Source organism: Apteryx rowi, unplaced genomic scaffold (genome assembly GCF_003343035.1).
Source record: "Apteryx rowi isolate R43461 unplaced genomic scaffold, aptRow1 scaffold_1103, whole genome shotgun sequence".
NCBI classification, from domain to species: Eukaryota; Metazoa; Chordata; class Aves; order Apterygiformes; family Apterygidae; genus Apteryx; species Apteryx rowi.
Window position 1 is genome coordinate 38,764 of NW_020447313.1, and position 15,775 is coordinate 54,538.

Here is a 15,775-nt window from a genome sequence, read left to right on the forward strand (position 1 = left end):
CAGAGAAGGCGGAACGTTTCGTGTCCCCTCCCCGCGCCGTGCCCGGGGCGGAGCGGGGCCCGGCGGAGCGGGCTCCCCGGCAGGGCACTGCCCGCAGGAGCTCGCAGCGCCATGGCGCCCTACGGGCTCCTCTTCCTCGCCRCCCTCCTCCTCCTCCCCGCACTGCTGCTGCTGCTAGTGGCCCGGCGGGTCCTGGGGGCCGCCGGCTCCGCCAACCCCTTCGCCGCCGACGCCAGGCGCCCGCCGGCGCCGCTCGTCACCGACAAGGCGGCGCGCAGGAAGGTCCTCAAAGCAGGTAGCCCCGGGGCCGGGGGCTTGGTGGGCGCCCCCCACCCTGCACCCTGCACCCCCACAGCCCCATATGCGGATCCCATATCCCGCATCCCATATCCTGCACCCCCATATCCCGTATTTGGTGCCCCACACCCTGTATCCTGCACCCCCATATCCCCTACCCTGCACCCCCACATCCCATATCTGGCACCCCACATCCTGTATCCTGCACCCCACACCCCCGTATTCCCTATCCCGCACCCCCATATCCCGTATCTGGCACCCTGCATCCTGCACCCCGATATCCCATATCCTGCACCCCATATCCTGTATCTGGCACCCTGCGTCCTGTATCCTGCACCCTACACCCCCATATCCCATATTCTGCACCCTACATCCTGCACCTCCCTATCCCGTATCCCACACCCCCGTATCCAGCATCCTGTGCTCGGCGCCCCTCATCCTGCACCCTGCATCTGGCACCCTGTATCCCGTATCCTGCACCCGGCATCCCAAACCCCATATCCCGCAGCCCACAACCCTTGTCCCATATCCTGCAACTGGCATCCCGAACCCCGTATCCCACAGCCCAGGTCCTGTGCCCTGTGCCCTGCATCCCCCATCCTGCACCGTGTCCTGCACCCCGTATCCCCCATCCTGCACCCCGTATCCTGCACCCTCTATCCCATATCCCCCACATCCTGCCCCCTGCCGCCGCCTTTTCCAGGCTGGGGGGGGGGGGTCCCCGTTTCCCCCGCCGCTGAAGCCACCGCTGCCGCTGGGGCAGTGTTTTCGGCAGAGCGGGTGCCGGCGAGGCTGGACGCCGTGGTGGTGGGCAGCGGCATCGGGGGGCTGGCGGCGGCGGCGCTGCTGGCCAAGGCGGGCAAGCGGGTGCTGGTGCTGGAGCAGCACGGCAAGCTGGGCGGCTGCTGCCACACGTTCAGCGAGAAGGGCTACGAGTTCGACGTGGGTAAGGGCCGCCCGGCCCCGAATTTCACCCGGTTATTCCACCCCCCACCGGAGCGGGCAGACGCGCAGCTTCGGCACCCGTGGGTGGGCGGCGGGGACCGACCGGGCGCCCCGAGGCCGCCACCGCCGAGACAAAGTCCCTTCGCTGCGCGGCCGCCCGGTGCCGCGGTTAATTTTTTACTTTTACGGCGAAGCGGAACGGCGTTCCTTAAATCCGTGGAAAAAAAAAAAAGGCCGGTGGGTGCTGGCTTCCGTGGCCGGATGTGAACTCTGCCCCATGGCCGGCAAGCCGGCAGCACCGGCTGTGTAGATGCATAAATATATATATATATATGAAAAATGTAGATATGTGCACAAGATATATACCCATGCAAGAAAAAAGTGTGTATATATATATATATGTGTGTGTGTGTATATATATATATATATACATTTGCAGCTCGCGTTTCCCTGCTGTTCCCTTTCCTGTCAACCCAGAGCCGCGGGAAATGGGATGGGAAAAAACCTGCCCCAGGCTTGGTGGTCCCACGGGGGGGGATTCCCACGGGGCAGTTCCCATGGGGGGAGATTCCCATGGAGGGGCCATTCCCACAGAGTGATACCCATGGGGGGGGGTGATTCTCATGGGGTAATTTCCAGGGGGGTAATTCCCATGGGGGTGATTCCCACAGGGGTCAATTCCCGGGGGGGGGGGTGATTCCCATGGGGGGTAATTCCCATGGGGGTGATTCCCGCAGGGGTCGATTCCCACAGGGGCTGATTCCCGCGGGGGCAATTCCCATGGGGGTCCTTTCCCACAGGGGGCAATTCCTGCAGGGTGATACCCACAGGAGGGGTCATTCCCACAGGGCTGATTCCCATGGGGGGCCCGATTCCCACGGGGTGATACCCACGGGGGGGACGATTCCCGCGGTGCCGATTCCGGGGGGGGGGGGGGGCCGGGAAGCAATTCCCGCGGCGCCCTTCRGCCTTTCCCCCGACGCCGGCGGGGCGCTTCGCCAGGGATCCACTACGTGGGGCAGATGGCCGAGGGCTCGGCGTCCCGCTTCCTCGTGGACCAGCTCACGGAGGGGCAGCTGCAGTGGGCGCCGCTGGCGCCCGCCTTCGACGCCGTGGTGCTGGGCGAGCCGGGCGGCGGGCGCACCTACCGCCTCCCCGCCGGCGAGCGCCGCTACTTCGACGGCTTGAAGCGGCACTTCCCGCGCGAGACGGCCGCGATCGACGCCTTCGAGCGGCTCCTGAAGGTACCGGCGGGGCGGGAGGTATCCGCCGGCACGGGAATTACTGCGCCGCTGCCGCGCACCGCGAGCGTGTTAAGAGCATCCGCGGAAAACGGGTTTGGGGAGGAAAGAGCCGCCGCGAGAGGCGAAGCGGTGATTTAATACGGAGGGGAAAATATTACGGGGAAAAAAAAAGCGCTTTCGGATGCAGCTTCCGTGTGGGAAGGGGTGGCCCGAAAGCAGCGGCGCCCGTCCGGCGTGCCTCCCGCTCTCTCCCGCAGAGCGCTGCCGGCAGCGGCGGGGCGCTGCTGGCCGTTTTGAAGATGATCCCGCTGCCGCTGGCCCGCTGGCTGTGCCGCACGGGGTTACTGAGCCTCCTGAGCCCCTTCTGCCGCCTGGCATCCCGCAGCCTCCGGGAGGTGGTGGAAGGGCTCACGGCGGATCGCGAGCTGCGGGCCGTGCTCAGCTACATCTTCCCCACCTACGGTAGGTGCCCATCGGCCGCGAAATGGGGCGCTAAAGCCAAAAAAACCCAACAACAAAAAAAATCCCCGCTTTGCTTTGGAGAGAGTTGAGGGGGTTATTTTAGCCGCCCGGTTGGATGGCGGTTCCCTGCCTGCTTCGGCTTCGCATCGCAGGCGATGCCGACGCTGCGGGAGTTCGGTTGAGCCGGTGGCAGCTTTAATGCAGGCTCAAGGGCCGGCCGGTCCCTGCTTGTCCCGATCCGGGGCATTAACGGTGCCCGAGCGGGTCGCGATGGGCTCGGGTGCAGGAACAGCCGCCCTCCTCCAACCCGCCACCCGGCCCTTTCGCTTTCCGCTTTCGGCTCCGCGCCGGGGGCTTTGCCATGCGCTTGGTTCAAGGATGCAGCTGGAAAATCATACAAAAATCAGTGCCGGGGGCTTTGCAACGGGGCCAGTTCAAGGATGCGGCCGGAAAATCGTACAAAAATCAGCACTGGGGGCTTTGCAACAGGGCTGGTTCAAGGATGCGGCCGGAAAATCATACAAAAATCAGCGCCGGGGGCTTTGCAACGGGGCTGGTTCAAGGATGCGGCCGGAAAATCGTACAAAAATCAGTGCCGGGGGCTTTGCAACGGGGCCAGACCCCCTGCGAAAGGGCGTTTGGGGAATTAAGAGGGCTCGAGCGCTTCGTGCTCCTTCCCGACGGCGCCGCGAGCCCCGAAAGCTTCCGGGCGAGCTGCAAACCACGGGGCGAAACGTTCGCCAACTCTCCCCGCCGGCCGCTCGCAGGTGTGATGCCGTCGCGGGCCAGCTTCTCCCTGCACGCCATCCTGGTGAACCACTTCCTCACCGGCGCCTGGTACCCCAGGGGGGGAGCCAGCGAAATCGCCTTCCACACCATCGCCATCATCCAGCGAGCCGGGGGCGACGTGCTGGGCCGGGCGCCCGTGAGCCGCATCCTGCTGGACGCGGAGGGCAAAGCTTGCGGTGAGCCCTGGCGCTTTGGCCTCTCCCACCTCCTCAGCCTCTCCGCCGGCGAAATTCCCAAGCGATTCGCTTCTCCTTTTCTTTTTCCCCCCTTCCCAGGCGTGAGTGTAAAGAAAGGGCAGGAGGTGGTGAACGTCTTTGCTCCTGTGGTCATTTCGGAYGCCGGGATATTCAACACCTACGAGCGGCTGCTGCCGGCAGAGGCGCGAGCTTTGCCGGGTAAAACGCCTGGAAGAGGCGGGTTGGTTTTTTTGGGTGGGAGCTTCCTACGCAACTGTCTCATCCCAACGTGCAACGGAGAACGGGCTCAGATCAAAACCATGAAATCAAGGTGGAGTTGAGAATTTTTTTGAGCTGAATCGCTTTTACGAGCCGTTGCTGCCCGGAAAAAGGGAGCAACGGAGCTTGAAGTCGGACTCAAGTCGGAGAAAGAAGGTGCTGCTTCTCCGTAGCTGAGGATCTAGCTGGAAAACCGTTGATTTTTTTCTTCTCGTTTCGCCCACGCTGCAGAGATTCAGTCGCAGCTTCGCCTGGTGAAGCACGGCGAAGGGGGCTTCTCCGTCTTCGTGGGTCTCAAAGGCACCAAGGAAGAGCTGGGGCTGGAACCCACTAATTACTTCATCTACCCTGGAAACGACCTGGATGAAATGTAAGGAGTCCTTCAAGCTCCTCGGCCGGGTATCCGATAGCCGGATAACGTCGGCAAGCTTTCCCGGCATCTCTCCGCAGGATGCAGCGCTACCTGGCTTCTTCCAGGGATGAGGCTGTGAAGAACATCCCTCTCCTGTTCGTTACCTGCCCATCGGCCAAAGACCCCACCTGGGAGATGAGACACCCGGGTAAAGCCGAGAAGCTCTGGCTGGCTCGGATGAGGATAGTTTGCCGAGTGCAAACCAGGGGAGCTTCTCCTAAGGAAGCTGTGGGCAAATCCCACCCGGTATTTTTGCAAACGGGGGATGAATGCAAGAAAAAGGTCCATAAAGAGCAGCAGTGATGAACATGGGCATGAGTGACCACATGGGAGGGTTGGGTTGGTGGTGGGCATCAAGGCGAGCAGAGGGACGCGGTGACTGCGGCGCCTCCTCTCGCCACAGGCAAATCCACGCTGGCCATCGTGACGTTCGCCAAATACGAGTGGTTCGAGGAGTGGAAGGACGAGCCGGTCCACAAGCGGGGAGACAGCTACGAGGAGGYGAAGCAAGCCTTCGTGGACACCATCATGAAGACCGTCTTCAAGCTCTACCCCAGCATCGAGGACCGGGTGAGCAAAAGCAGTATTTGCGGCTTCACAGCCTCGTCTCCTGCCCCTGAGCTGGGTCTCATCTACCCAGCTTGGCCACCTCGGATGAGGTCCCGTGGGGCAGCCTGGTGCCAAGATGACCACGCATGGTGCCAGGAGACCACCCCGGGACCACATCCAGGTCCCAGGAGGCCATCCCACAACCACGTCCAGGTCCCAGGAGGCCATCCTGGACCAGAGACAGCCCTGGGGCTCTGCAAGGCAACATGTCCCAGCCAAAAGCAGTCCTATCCCATGAAAATAGGTCTCCTGGAGTACGGTGAGATGCCCTGTGCCCTCTGTCCCAGGAGACCATCCTGGAACCAAGTCCAGGTCCCAGGAAACTATCCTAGGACCATGTCYGGGTCCCAGGAGACCATCCCAGGATGACGTCCAGGTCCCAGGAGGCCATCCTGGGACCACAGACAACCCCAGGGCTCTGCAAGGCAACGTAACCTGGCTGAGAGCAGCCCTATCCCACAAAAAACAGGTCTCCTGGAGCATGGTGGGACACCCCATGCCCTCCATCCCAGAAGGCCACCCCAGGACCACATCCAGGTCCCAGGAAGCCACCCTGGGACCAGAGACCACCTCTGCAAGGCAACATGTCATGGCAGAGACCAGCCCTATCCCACAAAAACAGGCTTCCTAGAGCACTGCGGGATGCCTTGCACCCTCTGTCCCAGAAGACCATCCCGGGACCATGTCCAGGTCCCAGGAGGCCACCCTGGGATGATGTCCAGGTTCCAGGAGGCCACCCCGGGACCACGTCCAGGTCCCAGGAGACCATCCTGGGAGCAGAGACAACCCCAGGGCTCCGCAGGGCACCGCATCCCGGCCGAGACCAGCCCCATCCCACAAAAACAGGCCCCCCCAGTGTGCGGTGGGACACCCCCACCCCATGCAGACCCCCTTGTCCCCCCCACACACCCCRCAGATCGAGTACCTCTCCGGGGGGACGCCGCTCACCAACGGGCACTACATCGGCAGCGTCCGGGGCGAGATCTACGGGGCGGAGCAGGACCTGGACCGCCTGCGAGTCGAGGCCATCGCTGCGCTGCGGGCTCGCACGGCCGTGCCCAACCTCTACCTGACGGGTAACTGGGGGGGGCCGGTGGGATTGGGTGGGGGGCACCGGCCCGGCACGGGATGGGGAGCAGCCGGCCCGGCTCACCGCCGGCCACCACCTTCTCCCAGGGCAGGACGTGTGTCTCGGCGGCTTCATGGGAGCCCTGCAAGGAGCCGTGCTGTGCGGCAGCGCCGTGCTGGGGCGCAACCTCTACGTGGACGCGGCGCGGCTCCGGAGGCGCTGCGAGAAGGGCGAACGGCTCCGGGCGGCTCCGGAGTCGCCTTCGCCGGCGGCCGAGTGCAACGGGTCAGTGGAGCGAGCGGCTCTCGCCTCCGCGGCGGCGGTTAGCGCTAAGCCCGCTTTAAAGCTGTTTTAAGGGCAAAGCCGCCTCTCGGGGCTTTGCACGCGGAGCGGCCTCGGATGCAGCCCCGGAGTTGCTCGCCGGTGCAAATCTCTGCTCCTTCGGGAAAATTAATGATGATGATAATAAAAAAAATGTAGCCTGCAGGGGAAAGCTCGGGAAGAGCATCAGCGGCCGCCGCCGGCGGCGGGAAGGGAAGCACGTGAAAGCGGAAATAAGTTAAAAAAAAAAAAGAAATAAGCCTTGCGAGATGCAAGTTGGTCTCGTGGCGCGGGATCAGCAGGGCTGGGGACAAGCTGGCGCCAGCGCAGGCTGCTTTTTTGGGGAGGAACCATTGGAAAAGCGCCCGAAACGGGTGCTTTCCCCAAGCCGAAGAGGCTTAGCAGTGAGGAACGAGTTCCCCCCGGCTCAACCGCCTTGCCGGGGATAAAAAAAAAATAAGGGGAAACCGGTGACTCTGCACCCATCGGTCGCCCTAGGGGTAAAGCCGGGTCCCGGAGGGAGGCAGCGGGAAGGGGTCGCCCACGAGGATCTTGCATGGAGCAAAAAGCCCCTTGACGCCCCGGCTATTAGCAGCCACAGGCTCAAATACCCTGTGGATAAATCCCCCTCTGCCAAACTGCGGAAGCTTCATCCGGCGGATATGCAGCTGATGCTTCGGTCCCTTCTGCCTGCTTGCCCATTTTTTCCATGTTTTTTACCGATTTTGAAGCTTCCTTGCTCGCTTATCACTGCAAACACTCCTCCGCTCCGGGCTTTTTATCACGCACGCGGCTGCCCCTCCTTTGGGAAACAGCCCTGGACTTTCCCTCCCGGCGTTTCGCACCCTCCGGACTAACCAGAGTGTCGCCTGCAGTGACGGGCAACATCGCCAGCGTCAAATATTTCCCCTCCCAAATCCCGGGTGAATCGGCCACGACGTTCGGGCTCCACGTTCTCCCGCGTTGCAGTTGGGAGAGGAGCAGCCGCRAACCGGCGATGCATTAAAATTAATAAGTCCCGGGCTCCGGGATGTGGATTTTTGTCTCGCAGGGGCAAAGCTGTTGTATCTACCTGCCTGGTGCCCTACCCAGAAGGAAAATATTCTTATAAAGATCACGTCGAGCCGGAGCTGTTTGCTCGGGAGGCTGCTCCTCCGGTTAAATAGCCGAGGTTTTATCAACAACRGGGCGGCGGGTTAATTCAGGACCCGAAACGGAGGCTAGGGATTTGGGGAACGCTTGCTCCGGGCTGTCCTCCGAGGTCGTGGCCGCCAAAGTGCTGCAAAGGAGGCGAAAATCCGCCTTCCCCGTGGACGCCGAAGGGAGCGGAGCTCTCCCTTCCTCCCGCGGGCGCTTGGGTGCGTCGGGCACCTCCCGCCTTCGCTCCAGGGCTGCGTTTCCGTATTCAATCCGTGCCAACTCCACCCAAAGGGCCTCTCGGAGAAACTCCGGTTACACGGGTATTTCTCGGCTTCGCCCCAAGCCATTCGGCCCCGATAAAACGCAAGCCCTACCCAGCTCGGAGATAACTTGGGTTTCGTTCGGCATTTTGGGGTTTGTTTTTCTCCGCCGTCTCCGGGGTTTCGTGCCGTTGCCTCCCGTGCTCGAGGGACCCGCACGGTCGCTCCTTCCCCGCTGCCTTTGCTCCGCCTGGGGGAAGAGAACAGATTTGAGACCTTCGCAGCCCGCTCAGATCAGGGCGATAAGTTTAAAAAAAAAATTCCCRGAACCTTTGGAGGAGCACGATTCAGGAATTCGCATCGATTTGGGAAGTTCCACCCCTGCAAGACCCCTTCTAGCTTGGCATCCAGCCAAGTTGGTTCGAGTGCAGGAGCAGGGCGGGGATTTTTCTTCCTTTTACAGAAAAAAAAAAGCGGAGGAAAGGAGAAGTTTTTTTTCACCGCGGGAAGCGGCGGACGCTATGCGGAAGCACCTGTGTCCTCTGCGCCCTTTAGGGCGTCTCGGCACTTTTTATTCCCCTTTCCACAGCCGACGGGGCAGCACCGGCCGGCAGACGCAGCCCCGCCACCCTCCAAGCTCCCTGGGGGGGATCGAGGCAGCTCCGTGGGGGTCCCTCTGCCCGGGTCTATCCTGCTTCGAGCAGGCTGTGCCGGGATCTGGGCTGCATCCTGCTGCCGGAGCCTCCCCGTGGAGGAGGGAAGAAATACAGGCAGCAGGATAAACCCACCAAGCCGGCTGCGATTTTGGGAAGAGCGGCTCAAATYGCTCGATAACGCCAGCTCTTAAATAACCTCGCTCACTACCGCGTTTAAAAGGGACCCAAGGCGCCGGGAAAACCGGTCGTCAGGACAGGATGGATCATGACACGCGCTGGAAGCTTTTCAGAAAAGCTCTTACCTCAAAGCTGTCCCAGCTTGTTCCAGCTGTGGGATTATCCCGGTTACACTAGGACTCGGTTCGCATCTGCCAAAACTGAGCCCTCGAAAGCCTTGAACACATCGGCTCAAAGAGGGGGTTTTTATTTAAAACCGGTTTTTCGCACAAAGAAGAGCTAAGCCGTACCGCCGGTGTCAAAGGAAGCCGGGAGAAGAACACAAAAGAGGGACAAAACCTGTTTTTTTCTATCCGTTTATTGACTTCACCACACAAGGGAAAAAAAAGTACAAAGAAATATCAAAATTGTGATCCTTCAAAGCAAGGTGCGTTTCACCGCGGCGGAAAACAAACCGTTCGGAGCTTCAAACCGGCAAGGTGACCGCTCTAAAAGGAGTAACGTTTGGCAAGGAATAATGTACCGACGGACGCCGTCCCATTGGAAAACGCGTTGTGCCCAAAAGGGAGGTTGCGTAGACCTTGACCGGTTTGAAACACGTTGCATAAAATTAAATATTATTAAAACAACAACAAAAAAAACCCCCACGACAAAACGTAAAAATCATTCCCAGAGATTTCACACAGTTCAGACAATTATAGCAACCGCTGCCAGAAAAKAGACCGCGCTCGGGAACCGCCGGCTGGCAGGAGAATTAGGTCGGAGCCCTTCGGCTTGAGCAGGGGAACCGGGTTTCGGGAGCCGCTTCYGCAGGGGGGGACCGTGCCGAGACTCTTCTCCTTAACCCGCTGAAAGGGCTCGCGGCTCGGCGGGATGATTCGAGAGGCGCAACGGTCCCGTGCTCGTAACGGGGGTGGCGTTCCCGATGCAATTTGGAAAGATAAAGGCTTGAAAAACATTCAAAAAGCTCCCGGGATATATATATATATAAAAAAAAAAGCGGATGGTAAAAAAACAAACACCCCGCTGAGAACTATTTTCCTATTTTTAAACCGGGACCAAGCGGGAAAACAGCGYGCACGAACAAACTCTAAGCATTCGGCAACGAGCAGCTCAAAAAACCACACGGTTATTTCACATCTTTGAATATTTCCCCGCCACCGCTACCGTTCGACTAAAACCGCCACCCTCCCACTCCGCATCCTGCCAAGCGATCGGCCGTACGACAGCCTCAGACGTACCCTACGGTGTCTCCAAAAAGAGTAAAGTCTCGTTTCGTGAGCTCCCATCCTTTTTTTTTTTTTAGGAGGAAAGAGCTATGCTCCCCGACTTGCTTTCCTTTCTCTTCCCCCCCCTACTTCACGCTCCCGCTCTCCAAAATCGCTTCTGCAGATTCTGCTGATGCTTCTTTTAGCATCAGGAAAGCGAGGGGAACTGAGCAAATCTCAAAAGCTATTTAAGAACGGCCGCTTTCTCCTACTCCCCCTTGGTGCTTGCTAACAGCTGGCTAAAAAAAGAGGAAGGTTTCGCTTTTAAGAGAGCGTCAAGCCCCGCGYGCGACTCTCCTCGCCTCCTGCAAGGCGACGAGGCGCTAGAAAAATACAGCTGTAGCTTCCGCGTCCGGACGAGGAAAYGTCTCTGCCCTCGTCAAACGTGACTTTTGGAGCAAGCGGGAGGGATGTTAACGCTCAGCCGCTCTCACAGCACAACGGGATCCTTCCCGCGCGGCCGGTTGACAAGCGCACGGAGCGGGTGACCCCCGTACGGCCGGCACGAGCGGACAGGTACCCGCGCGAAGAACCCCGAACGCCTCATACCGATTTTATTCTGCCCACGTCGGGGGGGGAAAAAAATCCCAAAGAACGAACCAGGCAGGCCCTTTCCGCGCTCTTCAGATACGTCCCGTCTCAGACGAAYGGCTTTGGAGTAGGACTACGGGAATAAAAACAGGATCGCGGCTTTAAGTCACGAATCGACACGTTTTGCAGCCTTAACTATAGCTAGTACTAGTAGGTCCCAAGCCCTGGTTTAAGCGCTCCACAGTATTACCAAGGTAACCAGCTCAGCAACGAGTAGCTGGTTATTCGTACATTCAAACTATGCAAAACATCTCAAAGCAGGAGATCACGGAGCCACGGAAGAGCAGGAATTTTGCCAGGTACACGGAGGCCTTTCGCGYGCAGCCCGTGAAAGAAAGGAGACGTTTCTGCGCGTGGAAGCGCCTCCTCTCCCATCGCTAACAGGGGACCCGGCCCGTCGCGGAGGATCGGCAACCGCCTCGGYCCCCGTCCGACTCGACTCGTTGAGGAAAGGGCACTTCTTCAGCAGGAACCGACGCTTTCGAGCGCTCGGCTGCGGTGAGCTCTACAGCCGATCCGGAGGCTCCTTCATCGCCGCAGGGAACGGACAGCACCGAGTATTCCAGCACCTCGACGTCGCGCTTTTGAGAAAGGGGGTTTGGCTTCGGTGCTTGCGGTGATTCATCTCATCCATCCCAAATGGTTCGGGATGAACGTGCCTCCCTTGCCCTCTTTCACAGCATCAAACTCCAACGGTTGTTTTTAGTGCAAACGTAGGAAGTCCAGGGATCGCGAGGGAGAAGACCCATGCGGAGCCTGACCTCCAAGACGCAGGTTAGGAAGCTTAAGCTACATCCGAAGGGCTAAGGACAGCTCCAGCGCTCCCAAAGACGCGCATCGAAGGGAGAATCTAGATGCCAAACTAACATTGTCTTCATCACAGAGGAAGAAAAAAMCCCAAAAAACAAACAAAGTATCAAATCAGAGTCCTTGGCAGGCAATTTTCAAACTAGTGCAATCGGTTACGCTATGAACTTCAGCATCCAAATACAACGGACAGGAAGAGCGTTGTCTCTCAACCGAGACCGGGCTGGTTACAAAAACAGCTCTAAAACTCTGAAAAGAGAGAATCAGGTGGCTCATTTCGCAGGCAGAYGATTTTTTTTCCCCTCAAAAAAAAAAGATGTCAGTACAGTAGATGGCAAATTCCATTTCATTTGGACRCAAAAGTTCCGTCAAGTGCTGGAAACTGGCTTTTCTTGGGTCACAGACCGGAAGCCAAAGCTGAAAACTAGTTCATCTTCACGTACTTGGGAAAGGAGAAACATTTCAAAAGAGTGAGAAGTTTACTATTACCAAGGTGCAGGTGCCAAACTAAAAGCATTTTCCCCGCTTCCAGCTCTCGGATCTGAACGCAGCAGCGTAGCTAGGATTCAAAGCGCTACAGCCGGGAAGTCCACGGGTTTCCCGGCATTTCGCGTTTTCATTGCAAGCCRTCTTTATTCCACCCAGCAGAGCCCAGACCGTCCAAAGAGGGATCTAGATCTGGAAAGGAATAAAAGAAAGGTTAAAACTCTGACAAAGCACCAGGGCTTCAGGGGGGCCGAGTCTCTCTCCAATTAGCTTTTGAATAAAAACAGTTTCTTTCCAACTATCCGGCTGCTTCGCCGTGCCGTAGGGACAAGCCAGGGGATTCCCGAGGGAAACACTGAGATATTGGGGAGACTAAGCAGGAAGGTTCAAGCAGTCAGGTCGTCTCCGCGGCGCTCAAACGGCTTCCGCAGCCAGGCGCAGCGACGGCTCCRAAAGGAGACCCGAACTTCCATTCCCAAAGGCATGTTGCTCCCGCAGGGCCGACAAGGAGTTGAGGTCGCTTTACTTGTGTTTTACGGACAAAATTTCTAGCGTTTGATAATGCCCATCGTGATGGATCCCCCAAATGCTGACAGTCTTCCGAAAGACCCCAAGTTTCACCTTCCGGTGACTTTGTTTTTTTACTTTCGTTACTTCCCAGCATTACCGCTTCCGTTTTCCGACAAAAGCTAAAAACCCGCTTTCCAGCGCTGAGCGCCGACRGGCTTTGCGACCGGTTTTCCCGCAAGGGGCCAACGCGTCGCGTTCGCTTCCCCGTGCTGGAAGAGCCAAGCCCGCCGCTAGGCAACGCGGCCCCTGGGATTAGGGAGTCTCTGTTTCCCGTGCCGCCGAGACGCGTGCCGGGTAGCTCTTACCTTTTGATCCAGTCTCTGATAATCGCCAGACTTGGGCCGTCGAACAACTTTGGATCTTTTCCCTTCCAGGGCAAAAGCGATGATCTTTGGGAGGGGAGAGAGAGAGAGAGAGAGAGAGAGGGGTGGGGACACCGTGAGCGGGATAATAAATAATCGAGTCACCTTTTTCTCACTTCAAGCCCAGGTGGTTTGTCACGGGCCAAAGAAAAGCTTCACTCGCCCCTTTCTGATAACCACGTTTGCTTTGACGATATGCTTTAAACACATAAATGCCACCGTTCAAGAGCAGCTCCGATTAAAAACGGGCAATAGCGAGCTTTGCCTAACAGACAGAGAACGGAAAGTATTTTTCTCCCCCCCCCCAGAAATAGCGCTGCACGAGGAAACGGCAAGAGACGGTTACATCTGAGCCAAGTTCCTCCACGCACCGCTATTTCGAGACAAGCCTTGTGCAACCCGCTACGGAAAACTCCGTCGGTGAGAAACTTGGGCTCATTTTACAGCTATTTCCCTTATCTCCTTTCTCAGCTGCCTTTCTCCCAGCTGAAAATAACCACCTGAGCCGAAGCCGCCCCATTTCCACAGAGAACCGAACGCTTCCCTAGTTACGACACTCCCTGCGGCCACCTCAAAGCCGTTGAGACCGAGACTCCAATTACCGTTAACCGAATCYGCGCTGCTCAGCGARCGAGAGGCCTCCGYGAGAAACRGAAAACCCCCCAAAAAAATGAGAGYGGCGAAGGGAAGAGGATCTCACGGGCATTTCCCAAGCGGAAGCACCGCCAGCAAAAGGAAGCTCCTAAACCACCCGGGGAGATTTCAAGAGTTTGGGTAAGTAGCAGAGCTCTTTTTGCTGGGTAAGGAGGAGGCAGCAGCTGCKAAGAAACTCTCTCCCGACCTGTGGTTCCCTCCCCAAGGGCAGAAGCACCGGCGCGACGCGGCCCCAGCTGCGCGCGGGGGAGGCAGAGCCGCTCACCTTCCGCTTGTTGTGATACGCGACGTACAAGGCRGCGACGACGATAGCCGTGGTCACCAGGTAGGCGAAGAAGTGGCTGCTCTCCGACTTGTCCTCGGGAAGAACGGCAGGAACGTTCTTCTTTCCCGTCCCGTCACCCCGTTTAACCTCATGCTCATCCTGCTGGGGGTCACCTGCATCCTCCGGAACGTCTTCGTCCTCCGGTGATGCTTTGGAGGCGGCTTTATTTTCGCCAGAGGGCGAAGCCGATTGTGGTGGCTCCTTCTCGGTTTCCGGCGAACTCTGGTCATCAGCTTGGTTCTTGCCGTCGCCATCGTGGTTATTGGCTTCATTCCTACTTTTTTCGTTTTGGTCGTCGGTCTGGCTCCCGTTGCTCTCGGCATTCTGGTTGTTGGTCTGGCTCCCGTTGCTCTCGGCATGTTGGTCGTTGGTCTGGCTCCTGTCGCTCTCATCGTGTTGGTCATTGGTCTTGCTCCTGTCGCTCTCGTCATGTTGGTCATTGGTCTGGCTCCCGTTGCCCTTGGCATTCTGGTCGTTGGCCTGGCTCCCGTTGCTCTCGGCATTCTGCTCATTGGCCTTGCTCCCGTTGCTCTCATTCTGGCCACCGTTCTTGTTCTCACCCTTGTCATCCTGGTTATTGGGCTGGTTCCCGTTGTTGTTGCCCTGGCCACCTGCCTGAGTCTCGCCGCTGCTGCCCTGGCCACCAGCTTGGCCCCCATCGTTGCTGCCCTGGCCACCAGCTTGGCCCCCGCCGTTGCTGCCCCCGCTGCTGGTACCTCCGCCGGCGCCACCCCCGCCGCTGGTGCCCCCACCGTTGCCGCCCCCGCCGTTGCCGTTCCTGCCGCTGGTGCCCCCGCCGGTGCCGTTCCCGCCGCTGTCTTGGCTTCCGCCGTTGGCGCCCCCACTGTTGCCGCCCCCGCCGCTGTCTTGGCTCCCGCCGTTGGTGCCCTCACTGTTGCCGCCCCCGCCGCTGTCTTGGCTCCCGCCGTTGCCGCCCCCGCCGTTGTCTTGCTTCTCGTTGTCATTGCCCTGGTCACCACCTTGGTTCTTGTTGTCACCCCCGCCACCACCTGGGCTGGCGCCGGCAGCCCCGCCGCCACCTGTTTCCTTCTCCTTTGACTCTTGATCTGGTTTCGCCTGCTCTGTGTTACCAGCGGTGCCTGCCCCTGTTTTCGGCTTTGAGCTGCTGGCTGCAGACGGCTGAGAGCTCGCTGCCTTTTTCTTATCTTCTTCGGAAGCACTAAGGCTCTTGTTTAGTTTTTTATTTGCGGTGTCATGTCCATCTGCTGTTCCCGAGTCGGGGGATGCCCCGGTGTTTACTGGGGCGTTGCTGGAGGAGACTGAAGGTGATCCTGGTTGTTCTGGGTTCGACTGTGCATCTGTCAATGCAAACGGAGGTTTCGGTTACTACCTGCACTCGCGGGCAGCGGAAGAAGCGCACGCAGCCGCTCAAAGCGGCTCCCCGGCAAAAGCCGGRCCCGTCGCTGTCAAGATAAAATTAAAACAATAATAAAAAAAGCTTCTCCTGCAGGAGGAGAGCCGAAGCGGGGGGGAAGCAGGCGGCACAGTGCCCTCAGGGCGGCCCCGCGGCGGCAGCCCAGGGTAGAAACGGCTCCCGGCGCCGGCGGGGGGCCCTTCCCCGCCCGCCCCTGCCCCCACGGTGCGGCTCGGCGCCCCCAGCGGTCCCCCCCGCGCCCCAGGGCGGCCCCCGGCCCCTCACCTTCCGCGCGGGTGGCAGCGCAGAGCGCGACGAGCAGCAGCAGCAGCCGCAGCGGCATGGTGGACCCGCACGCAACGCCCGCCGCCGCCGGCACCCACCGGCCCGCTCACTTCCGCTTCCGGGAGAGGCGGGGAAGGGGGGGCTGGCGTCACTTCCGGGCAGAGCGCCTGCGAGAGCGGGGTGGTAGCGGCGGGGGGGCAGGGCCGCGCCAGGGGG

At 59.4% G+C, this 15,775-nt stretch overlaps 2 protein-coding genes across 2 annotated transcripts; one reads left to right on the top strand and one right to left on the bottom strand.

Annotated features, from left to right (window-relative positions):
* On the top strand, positions 1-8,438 carry RETSAT (retinol saturase). The gene is made up of 11 exons (XM_026076304.1): positions 1-295; positions 1,061-1,243; positions 2,245-2,486; positions 2,744-2,948; positions 3,716-3,913; positions 4,013-4,132; positions 4,424-4,562; positions 4,643-4,752; positions 5,008-5,174; positions 6,130-6,289; positions 6,390-8,438. Exons 1-11 carry the CDS (start codon positions 112-114, stop codon positions 6,635-6,637), a joined length of 1,956 nt encoding a protein of 651 aa, XP_025932089.1. The 5' UTR covers positions 1-111; the 3' UTR covers positions 6,638-8,438.
* Positions 8,439-9,176: 738 nt separating this feature from the next.
* On the bottom strand, positions 9,177-15,668 carry TGOLN2 (trans-golgi network protein 2). The gene is made up of 4 exons (XM_026076317.1): positions 15,560-15,668; positions 13,840-15,218; positions 12,864-12,947; positions 9,177-12,180 (listed from the first exon to the last, which is right to left on the bottom strand). The coding sequence occupies exons 1-4, from the start codon at positions 15,615-15,617 to the stop codon at positions 12,175-12,177; spliced, it is 1,527 nt and encodes a 508-aa protein (XP_025932102.1). The 5' UTR covers positions 15,618-15,668; the 3' UTR covers positions 9,177-12,174.
* Between the last annotated feature and the right edge of the window lie 107 nt (positions 15,669-15,775).